Raw genomic sequence first — 22,254 nt, 5'->3', positions numbered from 1 at the left:
AGACAGAGACACTGTGTATGTACTGTATGGAACAAGGTCCTAAAGCAGGTAGGAGGGAAAACAATCAAGGGCACAGGTAGAGGGATGAGCCTAAGTAAGGAGCAGACACTTCCATGACTAGAGGGAAGCAGCAAACAATGGCACTGAAAATAAATAAGAAATGGAGGGGGAGAGCTGAGGATGCTCATGTCAGATGATCTCAAGTTTCTCAGTGAAGGAGGAGGCTAGGTGGTGTACTTTGTGGAAAATTTCTTAATTGAAACTAACTAGAGAGCCAACCAGTCATAATTAGTGGAAAGCATGAATTACTCACTTCCACTAAGAGCGTATTCCTATGTCACATGATGATGATGACAATAATGATGATGATGGAGGATGGGTGGTAAGGGTAGTCGTAATCATATCCAAGATTTAGCTCTTTAAAATTACAAAGCACTCTATGTTATCTTATTTGATCCCTACAAAACCCTGTAAGGTAGATGATATAACATCATAGTATGGAGGCAAGTCTGGATTTCCAATTGCCACGTTAGGGGATGAAAGCTGTAGCCAATTGTGCCAGGCTGAAGACTTTAAGTATGGGTCTGGTTATGGATATTGTCTCTCTTGTCCAAGACTAATTAAGTCTGACAATGCTCATTATGAGAAGATAGTCCAGTAAGTGATTTTTTAAAATAAATTCTGGACACAGTGAAAAGAGCATGGGAAATAGAATATTTGGGTTCTTTGCCAGTTATTACTGTCACTTCCCCTCTTTGTAACTGTTTCCTCATCTGAATAATGGGGGTGGTGGACATATGAGGAAACTGAGTTTGGTTATTCAAGGATGGACTCTATTCAGTGTTCAAAAAGTGTCACTCAATTTCACCCAGAAACCGGAATGATGGAAAATCTTTATCTTGCTAGATGGAAAGTTACCTATTTTTCCATCCTTAAATAGAGCATAATGCAGGAAAGTGAGGGCCAAGATATTTAGAATGTAAATCCTAAACCCTGATTTCCAGCTCTCAGCACTGGATTCCTATGTAAAAGTACTTACGCTGTTATTTCTATCTGGGTAGACTAAGTAGTGTACAAATAGATGGTTGTAAAATGGCCAACAGTGTTAAATGCTACTCACCTTTACCTTGTTGACACTATTAAATACTGTAAAACTAAACTTCAACCAACTTCAAACACTAAATTGGCAGACCCTCAAGAAATAAGGCTTTAGTGTGCTAATGTTGCTGAGATGACAGTTGCAATCTAATTATAATTACATTTTTCAGCTTAGCATTTTTTTCAAGTACATTGATGTACAAAATTTTTTGTTGGCTTTGCTGCTGCACCAAATAAAAAGAAATAAATAGTATCAATAATATTAAGTCGTCTGTGTGCAGCCTGTCCCCTTCCTCGAAGAATAAGCATGGAGAATTTTTCCACATGTACTTTAATTAGTATTATGTAAATACATCAACCCCTAAAAATTACAGCCAGGAAAGGGCAGAATGTAAAGCATTAACTCAATTAGCTCTGCATTAGTGGGTTTGTGTCTGGTCTTTCTTAAATATTATTTTCCACACATTTACGTAATGTTGAAACTGAAAACCTGGGCTTTGAAATATATTTCCCTAATGGAATGTAAAGAAGGAACTGCAGACTATTACTCTTAGAGTACAAACAAATCTAGCACTTATACCCTAATGCTGGAGAGAACAGAGACAATAATAGTATTTCACAAGATAGGCAGTGGTACAATTCAGCTACAATGCTTCCAATTAGCTTTTCTCATCATTTGTCATCTTCTACAAAGGCATTTCATCTACAAAAATGATAGCCCTTTTGATAAAAGCACTAAGAACCATTGTGATTTTTCAACAAGTTGTAATACAGTAAGATGGAAATCCAACAAATAGCTTTTTTTTCTGTTCACCAAACTATCCTTCATTCGAATATGTCCCAAGAATTCTGATCAGTTTCTTGGATTCTTAAGAAACTCTGCACAATGATTCTTCATAGAATTCCAAGTGATGATAGATCTGTTAGTCTTTTAACTACCGAGAGGATTGCTACAGTGAATATATCCGTCATTCAATTCCTTTTGGTATGTGATTAATTGAAGGCATAAATGAGAAAAATGGATAAGTTAAATCAGAAATCATGACTCCCCAGAAAACATTAATCTCTTAAAAGATGCTATCTGGTATTACTAAAGGCCTTTCAAAAAAGCCGAACTTAAGCTGCAAAACCTAAGTGAGCAAAGTAACATATAAGATATCATGAAGAGAGAAAAAAAAAGATCTGGCAAAGATTGGATATTGAGGTTGAGCAAAAGTGAGGAATCAAGTGAGGAGGCTGAAGCTGCCAGTCTGGGAGACTGAGAGGATACTGGTACCCTTCGACAACAACAAAAAAGGGAAATTTGGAAAAGCATTCAGGGGAAAAGATAATGAGTCCTGTTTTGAACATACTTAGTTTGAGATGCTGAGGAGATATCCCATTTGCAATGTCAAATGTGTGACTGGAGCTTAGGAGACTTGAGCTGCAGCAATAGATCTGGGAATCATTTACATAAAGATAACTGACCCCATGGGAGCTACTGAGATCACTAGTAGGATAATATAGAGAGAAAAAGAAAAAAGCTCAAGACAGACAGTGCTTTGGGGGGTGCAGGTGAGGGGAACACATATAGTTAAGGGTTTACCTGGATGAAGATCCAGCAAAATAGGCTGAGAAGGAATAGTCAGGAAGAAAACCAAGAGAGATTAGTGTCATGAAAACTCAGAGAGGAGAGAGTATTTAGTAGGAGGTTATAAACAGTATACAAGAAAAATGTTGATAAGAATATGCCATATGCAAATTTTGGACAATAAAGAGAAATGGTATTTATCTTTCTTTGCCTCTTCTACTTACCTAGAAGTTTTGCAATGACATAAAGGGCTTGTCCCCAAAGGAAAAATTTTCCATCACGCCCACAGTTGCTAGGAAATCTCTTCTGACTACCAGGATTTTTCTTCTCAGATTCCACAAAGTCAGCTGGCACATAATAATACTTTGGTACAACAGGATACCCTACAGCGTTTAAAAATAAGTAGTCAAATAAAATTAGTTTCTTTCTATGTCATTCAGTCTTTATAAAGTGAAAATGGTTTTAGAAGGGGAGGGTTAAAAGGTAGTACATGTGATAGCCAAAACTTGATAAGCTGAATGACTGTCCACAATCTGGCTTCAACTTAAAAAGTACATTACAAAATACAGAGAAAATAGTATCTGAGTACTCAAATAACACATATGCTGCATATATAGTTCCTTCCCAAGCAATATGAGGATAATCACTTTTAACATTTTTTAATTTTAACAACTACCCACAGAATAACAACTATGAATACTTAGAGGGAAGGAAAATACTATTTTAAATAGGATTAGTCCAGGGAATCTTCATAAGTGAGAGCTTCTCTCATCTTAAATGAAGAATTATAACTTAACCATTTCTCAAGAAAGAAATTACCATTTAAACTTTACAGCTATTACCTACGACTCAGTATCATGGAAGAAAAAAAAATTTCTTCAGAGACTAAATAGACTAGAACTTTAAAAAGTCTTTTTTCTAAAGTGCCTTTACTTTAAAGTATAAAAATAATTTTGTTAAGTGAGGGACCTTTAGCTACTATATAAAAAAAACACAATCACCATAGTTATAGGGAATTGTAAAGGTGTTACAAGTATATTTAAGAATTTAATTGTTCTAAGATTGCATATACTTCAAGATCTCCCTGAAATCCCATGTCTCCATTTTTATATTAAAACCTATGTCATCAACAAAGACATCTCAGATCTTTCACTAAAATATATGTCTATAATGTATAATGTATGGGGAAAGTTAATAAATGTGGACATCTGAGGGCCCAACATGTATTAAACAAAACCAATGAATTTTCCCTAAATTTCTAAACCTCATTCAAGAAACCACTAACATTATTTATTTATATAATAAATAAAATCATTATGTTGGATAATTGATCATTTTGAACATGAGGACAAAACATATTACTTTGCTAAAAATCACATTAATGCTTTTTAAGGCATTCCAAATATTTTACTGTAGTTTAAGGGGGTAGAGGAGAGGCCCACAAGAAAATCAACCCCATTGCTTTCCAATAACACCTTGGGTTTTTTTATTAATTAATTTTTAGTTTTCAACATTTGCTTTCATAAGTTTTAAACTTTCTCCCCCTCCCTCTCTATTCTCTCCCCAACACAGCCTGCAGTCTGGTATAGGCTCTACATATACAAACACCTTGCTTTTGAACAAAAAATGAACCATGTTGTGTAATCATCCATTAGTAGATTTTTGGCAATAGAAAAAACAAACCAACATCAAAGAGTAAAAACAGGCCACTGTAAAATATATTCAAAATAATATTCTCTCACAGTTCCCCAGTATGAGCTCTAAATGCTTGGAAGAAAGGTAGCATTGTGAGAGTAAGCATACAACTTGCCCAAGGAGATTCCTTTGAATGGGCCTACACTAATTTAGATAGGTTAAGTTTTAGTCAAATACTACATTAAAGTCACAACTTATTTGGTGAAGATACTAGTGAACATAAAATTAACCAAAAAAAAACCCCTATAAAGATTCCCAGACTTTCAAGAGTGTGACTTGATAATTCCATAGTTGAAACTAGTCCTAACTGCTAAGATTCAACTTCATTATTCTCAGGGAAAATGAAATGGTACAAAAAATGAAATATCATAAGGAATTCATGAGTACTGAATTTTTCCACTTCAAGTTACTTCATCAGCAATGTTGAAGTCAGCACATACTTTCTCACATTATTAACATACTTTAAAAGCATTTTGATGAAATTTGGATGAGGATGAGATCTCAAGTAGGAAATACAGGTGTACCTTCTGTTGTCTGATGAAGGACTGGAGTCAGAAGATCCTGGTATTCCTTTACTTGTGTAGGATTTCCTCTAAAAACTCCTAAAGGATAGAATCACATAATTTTACACTTAAATAAATATTGGACCAATTCACTACAATTTAGTTATTATTTTTCCCCAAAGAGTAAAATTCTATGTAAAGTCAAATTAGAGGCTTGAAATTGAAATTATAAATACTGATTTTAAAAAGATATTTATTTCAGGAGGTCACCTGAACTTTTAAGATTTAAAAATTGAATTTTAATGCTTTGAAATTTCACTGCATTTATATTATGGCTTTTAATATTATACACATTTCAAAGAATATAGAATTGTGTTGGTATGGATACTCCCTCCACTGATCAGATCACAACCTCTGCCTGCCTTACTAGACAGCTTTCATGACTTGCTGAGACTGAAAAAAAAAGAAACATTTTTTTTAATGTCCAAGTTGTTTATCAGTTTATCCAAACTTAGCTGGGGTGATCTGAAGATGTATATCATTCTAGTCTATTGGAGATCGCATACTGAAGGCATTTTCATATTGATGAAACCTGACAGAATTTTTGTTTTACTGGTACAGTCATCTAAAAGCCAAGTTGATCTTCCATGTCATGATAAGGCACTGGAGAAGGAAGGCAGTGTCGTACATTGGAAAATGTACCAGCTCTAGAGTCAGAGAATCGGGTTCAAATTCCAACACAGGCTTACCGCGTATGTATAAAGATTTGTGCTTTTTTTTACTTACTTGGGTGTATTTATTATGTTGTTAAAATTAAAGTGTTAAAAGGGATTATCCTCATTTTGCCTGGTAAGGAATTATATATGCAACATATGTGTTGTTTGAGTGCCCAGATACTGTTTTCTCTGTATTTTGTAATTTATCCTTTAGGCGGAAACCAGGTTATTGACCTTGACTAAAATGTTTAATTTCCTGGGCTTCAGTTTCTTCAACCACGAAAGGGTTATACTAGCTGGCCTCTACAATTCCTTCCAGCTAAAGATGTAGGACACTATGATTTTGGCAAAGATTAACAATAGTATAGGATTATAATTAGTATGATTTCATTGTCAAGGAACTCTCCACTCCATATAAATAATATCATAGCATAATTATCATACAGCCTTTAGCCTCAACAGGTACAAGGGGGAAAAAAGACTTCACCATTACCAACAGTTCCACTGGGTAGAGATGTAGTACGCCACAAATGTGGAATGACAAATGTGTTGTCAGATCTGCTTAATGTATCAATTGGTTTTGCTTAACTGTACTTTGATTAACTCCTCATTACAAGGTAGGCTTCTACTGGGTGGAGGTCATTGGCAAGTGATAGGTTAAAAAATAGTAACTGAAAACATTTTTTTAAAGTATCAAGGACCAAATGTGGCCTTGGATAAGAGTTGAGAATATACATCTTTCTCAAATCTTTGCAGGCCTGGGGCACAAAGGTGTGGAACACTGCAAATACTGTCAGACATGGTAGATTTGGCTGAACTGCTTTTCCCTCCCCACCCCTTTCATTTTTAATCTTTAAGTCATGATTCACTGGATAGAAGAACTGAAGGGACATATTCAGAAGTAAAGGTGATGTAAAAACAAAATCTATCAATAACAGTAAACTTAAAAGGTATTATGCTGTTGAACATAAGATGCCTTACAGTTAGCATAATTTTGTTAGGGCCAAAAGGTCTTTTCTTACAGGTCAATTATATATGCTAAATATTAAAAATAATCACTTACCATCAATCATCATGTAAAGGAAAAAAATGGGAAATTCACATTCAATGCCATCAAAGAGCTAAAAAAGAATAATTCACTGTTTCAATTGCTGGAACCTTCCAACATGGTTGTATATGGTAAAATATTATTTGTCATGCACATTACTACATATTCAGTCATTAATCAATTCTGAAATTGGACCAATTTTAGCAAAGACACTTAATTTTCTAAAATCAGATTTAAGTTCAAAGATCAGAATAAGGATATTTAAATTGGCACCAGGAACATTTGAAATGGAAATAACAAAAAGGTGTTTAAAAGATAAATGGAAAATTTAACAGATAAATATTAAAAATCAAAAAAGCATACGCTAAAATTTCTTTTAATACAGTCAAACTGTAGCCAGCTGTGAAATTAAATAAAATGATAAATAACTTATCTACTTTTTCTGCAAAACTCAATGCATGCTGATTTTTTTCCCCAAAGTGGTAATTTTATTGCTAAACAAATCAGGAAGATAAAATGTTGCTTGAACATTTTCTCAATGTACCATCTGCACTGATGAGGAGGAAAAGAAAGCTGACCCTATCCTGTATTCAATCACTTTCTAGCTACTAAAGCAAATCCCTGACCAGCCCTCACTCTCAAGTCTCCATATTGTTTCTTTCTTCAGGAGATTCAGGCTTCTGAAACTAGGATAGTGAGGGTCAGTAGGGAAAATATAAATTAGCTAGCACAGAATTTTAAAGGTCTGAATCCTTTAGGTAAGGAACAGAGAAGATACACATATGTATGCTTTTAACCTCAAGGAAAGAATACAAAACCGAATATATTCAAGGCATTAAAAAGGAGATGCATAATTAACCATAGAGGAAGAGATGATGCAGCACTAATTTTGGCAACATTACAATCTCTTAAAATATTGGAAGTTCTACTCCAAACTAGTATTTATCATAAGGCGATTTTCTGTGAGGGTAACAGCAGCCCCCAAAAGAAAGTAAAGGGTAAGAAAGGACCAATTCTCCCAAAGGAATAAGAAGTCAAGTATAGGCCTGTAAGGCATATCAATTACACAGCATATTAGAGTACCTTAATCTCAGCTGGCTTATAATAGCGTCGGTTTGGATCTTCTAGTGAAGTTCTGTATCCATCTCTCAAGAAACGCTTGAATCCATACTTTCCTTTTAATTTTCTAACAATTTTGTCAAGTGTCTGACTGTATAGAACATCATCATCAAGAGCAAAAGCAGGGTAACTAATGCAGGGGAGAAGGGCAGCATCGGTATTCTGAAGGAATAGGAAACAAAAGGCAAGTACACGCTTAGAGTGATGCTGTGCTTCAGCAAAGAACATCATGCCACACTAACAGAGGAACTAAATGTCTTATAAAAATGAGAGAAACATAGACAAAGGTGGCATGAACAACTATGGCTGGAATGAGAATTATTAACCAAATAAGTGCTAGAAGCTATCATGAAAGACCATTAGATGATTTCAATTACATAAATTCAAAAAGCTTTTTTATGGAAATAATCAGTGTTACTAGAATGAAGAGAAGCTGTCAATTGTGTGTGGGGGAAGTCTTCTCTAATACCTATCTTATATCCAAGAGACTGTAATATCAATTAAGTTGGGACTTTTTTTTTGTACCTTTTTAGAATAATAAATTAATTAAGTGTCTTTGATTGAGCCTTACTAGGTACAAAGCTCCTGGCCCAAACCCCTAAGTGCTAAGCCTATGTAGGCCTGAAGCCCTCAGGGTCCTAAGGGGAGTTGCTAAGACCAGAGCCAATAGTAAGAGCCTAAGTTCTGGTCTCTCAGATGACATTTGATGACAGCTAAAGAGTGTATAAAAAGAGAGAACAGAGCTATTTGCTTGGGGCTCTGAGCCACAGGAGGAGTGGCGCGTGACTCTGGGCTAGCCATTGTTATGAGCTCCCCGGCTCCTGAACTCAGATGTTGATAGCTTCTTGGTAACTATGAATTGTATTTGGTCTGTTTATAGTGTATCTTTGTAATTTGTTTGTATTTGCTCTGAAGTTCAGGGTGCTTGCTTTTCCCCATGAACTAAGTGAATGATATATGTATAGGCTGGATTAAAGTAAGATTGTTAACCCCCTAACGCTACTTTCCTTAGTAAAGCAGATCAAAGAACCTGTGCTGGTAGCGTTCTTGTTGTTGGACTTGTGCTGGTCTTTCACCCCCACAGCAGCTGCTAGCTGAATTGTTGCAACAGAGATAAACAGATAAAATATGTAAGGAAATAGATAAAAATATTTAAGTTTAAAAAATGCTCCAATAGACAAAAAAGGATATGAAGCAATTATCAAAAGAATAAATGCAAACCCTCAAAAGCCATGAGGGAATGCACCAAACAGAAGTGAAATTCAAATGAAAACAACACTACATTTCACGTCACTCTGATTAAAATGTCAAAGATGACAAATTATGAAAAAAATTAAAGGTTAGACAGATACAGAATGTAAAGAATGTGAAGATACAGAGTAACTAATGTACCATGAGTGAAGCGATGAACAGGTCCAACAGTTCTGGAAAAGAAGCTGTAACTATGACGCCCCCCCAAAAAAAAATTATGCCTTAATGACAAAGAAAATAGAAAAAGCTCTAATTAGTCAATATAATCAGTTGTTACTAGCTGACATGAGTGTGTTTGAGAAGGGGGCAAGGGTTGAGCAATGAGTCAAGTGAGATGAATGACTAATTAAACAAAGGGGGTGAAATTCCTTTCCTTTGTCACAAAGAAATATAAATTCTGGCTTACACAGGGTTTTCCAAAAGTCTTAGTATAAAACTATACTTAAACAAGTTTTTAATACTTTAAATATTTTAATCTTTAATAGCCTGAATCTGTAATAAGACTTCTGAGACATTCTGTAAAATACATCCGTGTGATATATATGTATCTGTATGTATACATGTACATACACGGACATAAGTTAACAATGGATAATAAAATATTCATTTAGATAAAACTATTATTTCAATGCTTAAAGGCTCTGTGATTTTGGTTGTATGGATATTTCTTCTACCAATGGAGATCACAATCACTCTAGTCTTTGTATGTGGACTATGACTATGTTACTGTGTCTGAAAACATGGCAAGCAAGCAATAAGCTGAGCTAGGCAGGGCCTCAAACAAGATATACTTTCTCAGTTATTAGACACACATTTGAAATTTTTTCAGTTTGGTAGGCCCAGCTAGATGCAGGCACAATATTCAAGAATAGGTGACACCTCCATAGCATGACGAAGCATTAAGGGATAACTTTGGTGGAGAGGAAAAAAGAAGGGGGAAAAGCTCTAGTCTGACTCTTATGCTACAGTAAAATCCAAAAGAGGCCACTAAATCTGAAGCTGTCTATATCTTTGTTGATATAAATAAACATCTACACATTGCTACAATGTCACTTCATTTTATTTCAATAAATAGAAATAGGATAAAAAATTTTATTGCAAAGTAAAATTATAATAGGGACAGGTAGGTGGCACAGTGGATATAGCATGCTAGTTCTAGTTAGGAAGATAAATTTCTTGAGTTCAAATCTGGCTGCAGACACTTACTAGCTTTGTGACCCTAAGCAAGCCCCAGTTCCTCATCTGTAGAATGAACTAGAGAAGGAAATGGTTAACCACTCCAGTTATCTCTGCCAAGAAAACCCCAAATGGAGTCACAAAGAATCAGACACAACTAAAACAAATTAACAACAATAAAATTATAATAACATTTTCGTTATCAATTGACAAATCTGGTTCTTCTAAAGTTAAATGTCAAATACGTGCATTAACCTATCAAGAAGTAAGAGGGTGTGGGAAAGTATAAAAATGGTGTCCAGAGTAAGAGAATTAGCCTCCTATCTATACTTTCTAGAATGATATTTAAATGAAAGAGTCGAACCTATTCTGGGCAAAGCTGACAATTTTAAGAAATGGATGATAAAACTGAAAAATACAATGTGAAAAAATCCTTAGTATGTACTTAAAATATTCTGTAAGTTACTCACATGAGATCTGGATTCTCTTGGCAGCAGTGAGCACAAAGTCTGTCTGTTTCGATTATGGGCATCAAGATCCACAAATATAACAGACCAAGAACATCCCTAGAGGAGAAGATGAATTTCTTAATCACAGAGAAACAGTTTGGAAAAATTTTAGAATTTAAAGAGCTGCTATTATCTTCTTTAAAAACTTTTACTGATCTTTCACTTTTACAACACCTCTATTTCCTAATATATTCCAGTCCCTTCCTTTACCCAGAAAGTCATGCATAAAACAAAGAATAAAAGCAAAAATAAAAAAACAAGCAAAATTAAAAAGCAATTCAGCAAAACAAACCAATACATTAATCAACTCTTCACAGTATGTACAGTGGCACCTTTCTAAAACAAGTCTGGCTGGACTGCAGCTTAAACTGTAAGTTCAAAAAATAATGAAATACACAACTACTTGAGTGATATGAGATAGACAGTAGATTGAAAAATATCTGAGGGACTTAGCAGACAGTTATCTTAATATGAACCAGTCACAAAAGGCTAATGTAAAACTAGATTTCATTAAGAAGGGAAAGGAAAGGAAAGAGGAAAAGGACTGACATGTACAAAAATATCTATTGCAGTTCTTTTTGTGGTGGCAAAGAACTGGAAACTGAGGAGGAACCCATTAATCATGGAATCGCTAAACAAATCATAGCTACTATTTGTAATGAAAAGCTATTTTGCTATTAAAATGATAAAGGAGATGGTTTCAGAGAAATCTGGGATGAGTTGTATGAACAGATACAGAGTAAAGTGACCAGAACCAAGTGAACAATTTACACGATAACATTACTATTAATAAAGATGAACAACTTTAAAAGACTTAGGAACTATGATCAACACAAGGACCAAACACAATTTCAGAGGACTCATGATGAAACATATTACCCACCTCAGTGTGCATAATGAGACAGATTTTTTTTTTTTGGATATGGCCAATGTGGGATTTTTTTTCCTGATTATATGTTTATAAAATAGTTTTGTATTTCTTTCCCTAATAGGAGAGAGAGAGAGGACTGGGGAGACAATGCAGTACTGTGAAGATAAGATAAAAATTAAATTTTAAAAAAGTAATAGAGATTGGGACTATGGAGATGATGGTCCTTTTGAATTCGACCCTGGCCAGACTATATCCAAAGTAATCTGTTTAAAGGATCAAATGAAATATTTGTAAAAAGCTTAGTACAATGCCTGGTACATAGTAGGCAATTTATAGTACTTATTCCTTTCTTCTCCTCTTTCTTCTCCCTCTCTTTCTCCATGCCACATTTGGGGAATGTTGATACCTAGAGAATTTTCAGAAAAGAGCAACCAGGATGTTGAAAGCAATCAAGCTCATGTCATAAGGGGTTGGGCTGAAGGAACTAAGGCCATGTGGCCTAGAGAAAAGAGGTGACTTTAATGGGATAATTATGTTCAAGAACATAGAAGCTGTAATAAGGAAGTATTGGAATTATTCTGTTTGACCCCAGAGAGAAGAACTAAGAACTCTGAGTGGAAGTTGGAAAGAGACAAATATAGGTTCTATATAAGAAAGCAGTTCTTGGTAATAACAATTATCCAAGGATGGAGTGAACTGGAATCCTGGCATATCCTTCACAAGAGGTCTTCAAAAAAGGAAAAAGGCTGTATGGCCAGTTATCAGATGTACTATAGAAAGGATTCTCGTTCAGGTACAGATTGGACTAAAAATGAACTCTAAAGTCACTTCCAAGTCTAAGATTCTCTGCTTCTTGCTCTTGACAAGGCAGCAAATTTAATCAAAGGAGTTTTAAATAAAAATATATTCACCAAGCTAGATACTACAAAGAGTAGCTACCATGTAGGCAGAATAACAGAAGAGAGGCCCCAAAATTCAAAAAGTCCAAAAAAAGGAACTAAGAATAAAACTCATCACTTCAAATTTATGGATGACAATTCTACTCAATCATTTCAATTCAATTTAAAAAAAAATTTAGCACACACTATATTCCAGATACTGTGCTGGACTCCAGGGATACAAAACAAAAATAAAAATTCACTATGTCCCTAGAGGGCTTACATATTACTAGCAGTAAACACCAGGCAGAGAGATAAGTAAATATTTAATATAAACAATACAAAATAAATCGAGAGGGGGTGGGAAGAAGGCAAGATGGGATAACAAAAGGCCTGTAAGAGACAGTATATGAGCTAAATATCAAAAGAAGGTAATGATTCCAAGAGGAAGAGGTGCAAAAGGAAAGAATTCCAGGCACAGGAGAAAACTTTTGCAAAGGCATGGGGGTGAGACATGGAGTGCTGTGTTTGAGAATCTGCGTATATGATACTTTGATGAGAACAAAAAGGGCATTGGGGAAAAGTAATGTCAAATAAATTTAGAAAGGTAAGTTAGAGTTGGATTATAAGGGATTTTAAATGCTAGAACAATTTTTATTTGATCCTAGAGGCAAAAGGGAGCCACTGAAGCTGACCAAATGAGTGTAACTTCAGAGCTGAGTGACACTAACATAAGGTGGAAGAATAGCATTGTATATTAAGAAGATAATATCCTATTAAGAAATCCAGGAACCAGAAAGAAAAAAACATGGCGAAGAGCACTTAATTAAAGATCAATGGAGGCAGAAACAAAAGGAATTTTGCCCTTGAAGTATACTACAAACCACCTGGACGGAAGATAATTGTGCAATCTTGGCACAGATGCATGATACATTACTCCAATTACCTACATATCTGTTAGAACTTTCTCTCTGGCCAAAGCAGGGTAACTAATAATTTCTTGCCATGTCTGCTGATTTAATCCTTCAAACAAAGGAACCAAATGAAAGAAATTCTATTCCAGATCAAATTCTCAATAACAAGGAGGAATTTGTTAGCAAGGTGGAAATGACAGAAAGATTGGAAGAATATGGTCACTCCATCTCAGAGCTTGGGGATAGAAGAGAGAAAAGTTGTCCATAGTTTGACAAGCACTCTAAATTTTGGGAAAACAAGTTTCTTTTTTGAATTCTTAAAATGTCATTTAAAATTTTCTTTTTAATTTTTATTGTTAACATAATGAACCAACAAATATAAGTATTTTCTTTTACAAAGAACAGGTAAAGAAGAGAATATATGAAACCGTGAATATCTATTATGTAGTTTTCTGCATAATATGTTTAACACAGTAATACCAAAGCTGCCTGCTTCTCTCTATGAATTTCCTTCTGTTTATTTCTGTGTATTTCTTTATTAAAATCTGTTTTTGTTTTTAAATACATTTTGTGATTTTTTAAACATTACCATAATTTCCCCCAGAATCACTCTCTTGCCTCCTCGCAGAAAGCAATCTCATACAATAAAGAATATTTTTAAGACAAAATAAGAGAAAATGAAGAGGAAAAAGAATTGATCTATATATCAAAAACGTTTGAAAATATTTACAGTGTACCACACTGATGGACATGTCACCTCTAAAAACATAAAGAGTAATGGTCTCTTTTCATATCAAATCCAATCCATGTTTGTTTTTTGTAATTTTGAAACATTAACTTTTTGGTAGTTGTTCTTTCCATTTACATTGTTGTAATCATTGTACATATGTTTTTATCGGTTTTGATCACTTTGCCCCGTATTAAGTCATATAGATTTTTCTGTGCTTCCCTGTGTTCATTATTTTATCATTTTTTACATGACAGTCATATTCCATTATATTAATGTACCACTATTTACTTAATCATTCCCCAATTAAAGGCTATCTACTTTGCTTCCAATTCTTTGATATCACAAGAAAAAGATGCTATAAATATTTTGGTGTGTATGAGGACTTTCTTCTATCAATGGCTTCCTTGAGGTATAAATCTAGTAATGCAATCTCTGGGTCAAAGAGCATGGAATTTTAATCACTTTATCTGAATCTTTCCAAAATGTTTTCCAAATGGTTGTACTGATTCATAGTTCCGCCAACAAATGAAATAAAGTGCCTATCTTCTAACAGTATTGATACCAATCATTTCTCATCTTTGACAATTTACAGGTTCAGAAGTGAAACCTGAGGGCTGTTTTGATTTTAATTTCTCTTATTATCAGTTACCTGAAGCATTCTTTCTTACATTTGTTAATAGTTCCTGATTCTTCTTTTTTCTGAGAACTGTTTCTTTGTGTTTGCTGATAGTTTCCAGTTCTTTTTTTGAGAACTGTTACTTCATATTCCTTGATCACTTTTCTACTGTGGAAAGGATACGAAATGCTTATAAGAGAAATTTGATAGTTTTTTTCCCCATTTTAGTCACTTCCTTTCCTATCTTAGGTTCATAAATTTTGTTTGTGAAGAAGCTTTTCAGTTCCATATAATCACAGTTATCTATTTTATTTTCTCTATCCCTTGTTTGGTTAAAAGTATATCTTCTATCCATAGATGTGAAAGATCTTTGATATCATATTGCCTACTCTCTGAGTGGGTAGGGGAGGGGCCGGAGAAGAGACAATTTGGAACACAAAATCTCAAAAACTGAATGTTAAAAATTACTAAATAATGATTTTTAAAAAGAAAGGTATATGATCTTTTTCTTTCCTAGTTTTTAATGGTATGATCTTGGATATTAAGATCATGTATCAATTTAGAATGTATTATGTAAGGCGTCAGTCTAAGCCTAAATTCTGCTACACTGTTTTCTATTTTTTCCTGCAGTTTTTATCAAAAAGGGAGTTTTTCTACATATTTGCTTTTTAGTTTACTGAACCACTGATCACTGTGACTGAGTTCCATTGCTCTACTGATTCTTCCTTGTCTAACTTGTTCCACTGATATATACCTCTCTATTTTACCAATACCAGATAGCTTTGGTAATTTCTGCTTCATAATAGAATTTGACATCTGGAAATACAATTCTCCTTTCATTTCTTTTCATTATTTCTCTATACATTTTATTTCTTCCAAATGAATTTTAGATTCAAAAATTTGAATTATTTTACAGATTATTTTATTTTGCAATTATTTTACTGCGCTACAAAACAGACATGTCAAACTCCACTCCCCAAAGCTCTAGAGTACAAGATGAACTTTGCAAATTAAAATGTAATTGGGAAAGGTTTAAGAAAATAAACATACGATACCACATAGATAACATTAATTTGTGGTTTTCTAAGCCAATATATTGGCAGGGATCATTTTCTATTTGAATTTGACATCACTACTATAAAGTATCTCTTTGATAATGAAGTATAGCATTAAAGTCGTAAACTAAATTTAGCAGAATTGCCATTTTTACTACATATGCACAGCTCAGTCATGAGCACTGAACATTCCTTCAGCTGTTTAAGGTGTTCTTCATTTCTTTAAGGAGGACTTATAATTGAATCAATGGAAGTATTTTGGGTACTCTGGTAGGTTGACCTCCGGATATTTCATGCATTTTGTATTTCCTTTCCTATCACTGCCTCTTGCAATCTGTTATTGATATATAGAAATGTTGTTGATTTTTAAGGTTTATTTTGCTATTTTGTAGTCTGCAACTATGTGGAAGGCATTATTTCAATTAATATCTTTGCTTATTTCTTAGGATTTTCTAAGTAAACCATCATATTATCTGAAAATGCAGATGTTTCCCTCTCATTTTCTCTTCTCTTATTGAAACTGCTAACATTTCTAGATCTGGAGGCATGTGGTAGAACAGTAGATAGAGGCTGGGGTTTGGAGACAAGAAAACCTGAGTTCAGATACGACCTCAGACAATTATTAGCTGAACGCTCCGGTGCAAGTTATTTAATCTGTTTGCCTCAGTCTCAACTGTAAAATGAGGAAAATAACAACACCTACCTCATAGGGTTGTTGTGAGGACCAAATGAGATATCTTTAAAAGTGTGCAGCCCAGTACCTGGCACATAGTAGATCCTACATACAGGTTTATTCTCTTCCTGCCCATTCCTTTCTCTAGAACTATTATTAAAAAAATTATGGAGAGTGAGGACATCTCTGCTTTACTGCTACACTTATTGAGAAAACTAGTAGGGCATCCCTATTTTATATGATGCTTGTTTTTGACTAAACATAGATACTTTTATGATATTAAAAAGGTCCTTCTATGCCTATACTTTGTAGGGTTTTCAGTATAAATGAATGTTGTACTTTACCAGAGACTTTTCCAAATAGATGGAGATAATTTGTGGTTTTTTTATGTCTTTGTTTTGAAAATAATTATGTTGATTGTTTTCATAATATTGAACTATCCTTGTACCCACAATATAAATAAAAAACTTGAGCAACTTGTGTTTGAAAAGCAAAAATTTGTTTAGGTCTGGTTCTCTTTCTAGGAATATTTTGAATATTATGTAACTGAATTTCTATATTTTTTGTTTAATGTTTCAGCTCAGGTTTGCAAGACATGTCACCCTGGGCTGCATCTTGAGCTCCTTTGCCCTTTGGGACACATTATCCCACCACTTCCTGTGGCTTATGGTAGGTACAGAATAGTCTTATATTATTCACATCTCCTTTCCTTTACGTTTGAGGGTCTTTTTCCTGGATGCTTATATGATTTGTTGTTTTGCATTAGAATCATTAAATTTAACCGCTGTGTATCTTAGAATTTGTAGCACAGGGTTTGTTTGTTTGCTTGTTTGTTTTCTGGGAGAAATCTGTACATTCTTTCTATTGGCAATTTTTTTCTGTTTTCAGAAGTTCTGGGAAGTTTCCATGTATTATTTCTTGGCTTAAGGTATTCAGGTTTTTTAACTTACCATTTTCTGCTATAATCCTTAAGTTATCTCTGAGCATATTTGAGAACATGTTTGAGAACAATATGCTTTGCTCAAATAGAGAGAATTTTTTTCAATGTTATTGCTTTTGCTTCTCTTTTTCTAGATTATCATCTACTTCATCAGATTTTCATTTCCAATTAGATAGCTTGGTGATATTTGTCACCATGGATTCACATTTTTCTATTATTTCAATTACTTTGCTGTGCAGGTCATAAATTCTACTTTCATAATTCTTACTTATCTTTTAAACCATTCAGAAACATCTTGTTTCTTTCTATCTTGGGGACCTACAGGGTCTCTGACTCATCAAATGTTGATTTATTTTCCTTTGTCTTTTAATATTCATGCATAGATGTCTGAACTTGTTTATCTGATCTGGAGGCCATTTTGCCTTCTACTATTAATATCTTTCTTGTTGGCTTATTTGCTTACAGTCAAGGTCTTTAAATGAGTTTTCTTTTCTCCTGAGATATTTGTAATTTCAGGTTTTTTTTTCATTCTTTATTTTATCCAGCTGCTCACTTTCTGATTCCTTCCCCTTTGACAGCATTTTCCCTTGGGGTTGTACATTAAAACTTTCTCAGCCTCCTTCCATACTATATAATTCACATTTCATCTCAGTCTCTCATCCAAGAGACACCTTGGAAGTATATAACTGGTCCCAGCTAGATGGTTGACCAGTTTCTTTAGGCAGGTCTAGGGTTACAGAAATACTCTGGCATCTTGCCCCATTTCTCATATTTTTTATTGTCTAGATAAAGACTACTGTAGCACAAACAGTGCATTCCTATCCAGAGCAATCATCTGTCTTTTGGTTTCCTGCAGCCTTGGGAAAAGGGTAGAGGAGGTACAATTGAATTGTTGCAAATCCATGGCTGGCTTGTGTAACCCTACCAGAGCAGGTGCACAATTGGAGTGGGGGTGTGGAGTGACTGAATGGGATGGATAATTGTGAAGACTTCACAGGGTATGTCTAAGGGAGTAGGAGAGGTTTGGGATTTGGCCTTGTGATTCTGGAAGTTCAGGGCCTGGAGCTGTGGGCATGCCCTTCCCCCTCTCTCTGAGATGTTAGAAGATAATGAACTTCCTGTGAGCTACTTGCTCTCTGCTCCAGGAAGGTCTCTGCTCCCGCCCCACCCCCACCCCCCATTTCTTCTCCTAGATTTTCAGAGGCCACCCCGGCAGTTGAGTTCTGATAGGGAAAACCTGAATGGACTGGATCAACCTTGGTCCTCTGTGTAGTTTTCATGCCTAGAGTGTAAGCCCACCTCCCAGCCAATGGTGAGAAGGGATAGAGGTGGGTGGGAATCTTTTCATTAAGAGTATAAATTAAGACAGGTTCCCTTTTACCCCACCTCCTCCATTATGGAGGTGTGCCCAAATCTTGCAAGGTTTGTAAAATAAATTTACTTTGTTTCTCCTAAAGATGTCTCTCCTACTCCCCGTCCCACACAGTGACTACGTCAGAGATTAGCTTTCAGTGTTTTTAGTTCATCTGGTTTAACCTCTTTAAGGTTCTTGGTGTCCTACACTATGGATACTGCTGAAAATGCTTTATCTCTAGCGCACAGAGGTTTAAGAGGTCATGTTTGAATGGGATGGATAATTGTGAAGACTTCACAGGGTATGTCTAAGGGAGAGGTTTTGGGATTTGGCCTTGTAATTGTGGAAGGCACACCCTTCCCCCTCTCTCTGAGATGTTAGAAGATAATGAACTTCCTGTGAGTTATTTGTTCTCTGCTCCAGGAAAGGTGTCTCCCCCCGCCCACCCCATTTCTTCTCCTAGACTTTCAGATGCCACCCAGGCAGTTGAGTTCTGATAGGAAAAAACCTGAATGGACAGGATCAATCTTGGTCCTCTGTGTAGTTTTCACACCTAGACCTTAAGGCCACCTCCCAGCTAATGGTGAGAAGGGATAGAGGTGGGTGGGAATCTTTTCATTAAGACTATAAATTAAGGCAGGTTCCCTTTTACCTCACCTCCTACCTTATGGAAGTGTGCCCAAATCTTGCAAGGTTTGTAGAATAAATTAACTTTGTTCCTCCTAAGAATGTCTCTCCTATTATTTAAAAATTCTGTCCCATACATGTTGAACAAAGAAAGTGTGTAGTCTTCTGGGTTGTTGATCATGTGATGCATAACTGAGTTTTCTGAAATGTTTCACTAATGTTCTTTCCTTTACTTTTTCTTCCAACATTATCATCCCCTCCTCTAGAATTCTCTTCTGCACAGAAAAACCCTCCATTCACAGAATAATAGAACTTGAATAAGAAAGACCTCAAAAGCCACTGAGTCCAATCCTAACACAAAAAGGAATCTCTATTATACTGTATCAAACAAGTTGTTGTTCACCATCAACTTGAAGACACTCATGGAAACTCACCACCTCTTGAGTCAGATCATTTTATTTTTGGATAACAACAGTTGTGAGGAAGCTTTTCCTAACATTGAAACTAAATGTGCCTCTTTACAACTTCTACCTACTGCCCCTAATTCTGCTCTCTAGAAGCAAAAAGAAAAAGTCTATTCCCTCCTCCATCTGACAACCCTTCAAATACTCAAAGAAAGTTACCATCCCTCCCCCCTTCCCCAAATTCTCTTCTCCAGACTAAGATGACCTGCTCTTTCACTCATCATCTAAAATCTCATTATTAAATCCTTTTCTCAATCTTCATCCATGTTGACACCTCTGCAGTGTTTGACACTGTTGACTATCCTCTCCCTTCTGGGTACTTTATTCTCTCTGTTTTATGTGTTCTGGTTCATTGCCTACATTTATCCTTTTTATGGGTCCTTTTGAAGGTTCTTTATGTCCTGCTTTTTATAAAAATTTATTATGTTTAGTTTTCAGCATTGATTTTCACAAGAGTTTGAATTACAAACTTTCCCCCCATTTCTACCCTCCCCCCCACTCCAAGATGGCATATATTCTGGTTGCCCTGTTCCCCAGTCAGCCCTCCCTTCTGTTACCCCACTCCCCTCCCATCTCCTTTTCCCTTCCTTTCTTGTAAGGCAAGATAAATTTCTACACCTCATTGCCTGTGTATCTTATTTTCTAGTTGCATGCAAAAACTTTTTTTTCTTGTTTTTGAACGTCTGTTTTGAAAACTTTGAGTTCCAAATTCTCTCCCTTCTTCCCTTCCCACCCACCCTTCCTAAGAAGTCAAGCAATTCAACATAGGCCACATGTGTATCATTATGTATGATACACAATACTCATGTTGTGAAAGACTAACTAGATTTTACTCCTTCCCAACCCATCCCCCTTTATTGAATTTTCTCCCTTGATCCTGTCCCCTTTCCAAAGTGTTTGTTTTTGATTACTTCCACCCCCATCTGCCCTCCCCTCCATCATCCCCCCCTTTATTTTTTAACTTCTTCCCTCTTCTTTCCTGTGGGATAAGATACCCAATTGAGGATGTATGGTATTCCCTCCTCAGGCCAAATCTGATGAGAGCAAGATTCACTCATTTCCCCCTCACCAGCCCTCTCCCCTCCTCCCACAGAACTGCTTCCTCTTGCCACCTTTATGGGAGATAATCCACCCCCATTCTATCTTTCCCTATCTCCCTCTCTCAATGTATTCCTCTCTCATCCCTTAATTTGATTTTATTTCTTTTAGATATCTTCCCTTCATCTTCAACTCACCCTGTGCCCACGCTCGCTCTCTCTCTCTACATATATATACACACACACACACACACATACATACATATGCATTCACTTATATATAATAAACATATATATATATATATGTGTGTGTGTGTGTGTGTGTGTGTGTGTGTGTGTATATATATATATATGCATATTCCCTTCAGCTACCCTAATACTGAGGTCTCATGAATCATACACATCATCTTTCCATGTAGGAATGTAAACAAAATAGTTCAACTTTAGTAAGTCCCTTGCAATTTCTTTTTCTTGTTCTTTTTCTTGATTACCTTTTCATGCTTCTCTTGATTCTTGTGTTTGAAAGTCAAATTTTCTATTCAGCTGTGGTCTTTTCACTGAGAAAGCTTGAAAGTCCTCTATTTTATTGAAAATCCATATTTTGCCTTGGAGCATGAGACTCAGTTTTGCTGGGTAGGTGATTCTTGGTTTTAATCCTAGCTCCATTGACCTCCGGAATATCGTATACCAAGCCCTTCGATCTCTTAATGTAGAAGCTGCCAGATCTTTGGTTATTCTGATTGGGTTTCCACAATACTCAAATTGTTTCTTTCTGGCTGCTTGCAGTATTTTCTCCTTGATCTGGGAGCTCTGGAATTTGGCGACAATAGTCCTAGGAGATTTCTTTTTGGGATCTATTTGAGGAGGCGATTGGTAGATTCTTTCAATTTCTATTTTGCCCAGTGGCTCTAGAATATCAGGGCAGTTCTCCTTGATAATTTCTTGAAAGATGATATCTAGGCTCTTTTTTTGATCATGGCTTTCAGGTGGTCCAATAATTTTTAAATTGTCTCTCCTGGATCTATTTTCCAGGTCAGTGGTTTTTCCAATGAGATATTTCACATTATCTTCCATTTTTTCATTCCTTTGGTTCTGTTTTATAATATCTTGATTTCTCATAAAGTCACTAGCTTCCACTTGCTCCAATCTAATTTTTAAGGTAGTATTTTCTTCAGTGGTCTTTTGGACCTCCTTTTCCATTTGGCTAATTCTGCCTTTCAAGGCATTCTTCTCCTCATTGGCTTTTTTGGAGCTGTTTTGCCATTTCAGTTAGTCTATTTTTTAAGGTGGTGTTTTCTTCAGTATATTTTTCAGTATTTTTTGGGTCTCCTTTGGCAAGTCATTGACTTGTTTTTCATGGTTTTCTCGCATCCTTCTCATTTCTCTTCCCAATTTTTCCTCTACTTCTCT

General features: G+C 35.4%; 1 protein-coding gene across 3 annotated transcripts in view; it reads right to left on the bottom strand.

Moving 5' to 3' along the window:
* PHKB (phosphorylase kinase regulatory subunit beta) overlaps window positions 1–22,254 on the bottom strand; it is a 246,947-nt gene that overhangs the window by 103,512 nt on the left and 121,181 nt on the right. For all 3 annotated transcript variants that reach the window (XM_036751888.1, XM_036751890.1, XM_036751889.1), the window contains exons 9-13: window positions 10,647–10,742; window positions 7,714–7,911; window positions 6,646–6,703; window positions 4,888–4,965; window positions 2,893–3,051 (exon numbers count right to left, since the gene is read on the bottom strand). In XM_036751888.1, the coding sequence (XP_036607783.1) occupies window positions 2,893–3,051; window positions 4,888–4,965; window positions 6,646–6,703; window positions 7,714–7,911; window positions 10,647–10,742 (589 nt within the window). The remainder of the gene's footprint in view (window positions 1–2,892; window positions 3,052–4,887; window positions 4,966–6,645; window positions 6,704–7,713; window positions 7,912–10,646; window positions 10,743–22,254) is intronic.

The sequence above is a fragment of the Trichosurus vulpecula genome, chromosome 3 (genome assembly GCF_011100635.1).
Source record: "Trichosurus vulpecula isolate mTriVul1 chromosome 3, mTriVul1.pri, whole genome shotgun sequence".
Classification (NCBI taxonomy): Eukaryota; Metazoa; Chordata; class Mammalia; order Diprotodontia; family Phalangeridae; genus Trichosurus; species Trichosurus vulpecula.
This window is presented reverse-complemented; position numbering and strand designations above follow the sequence as displayed.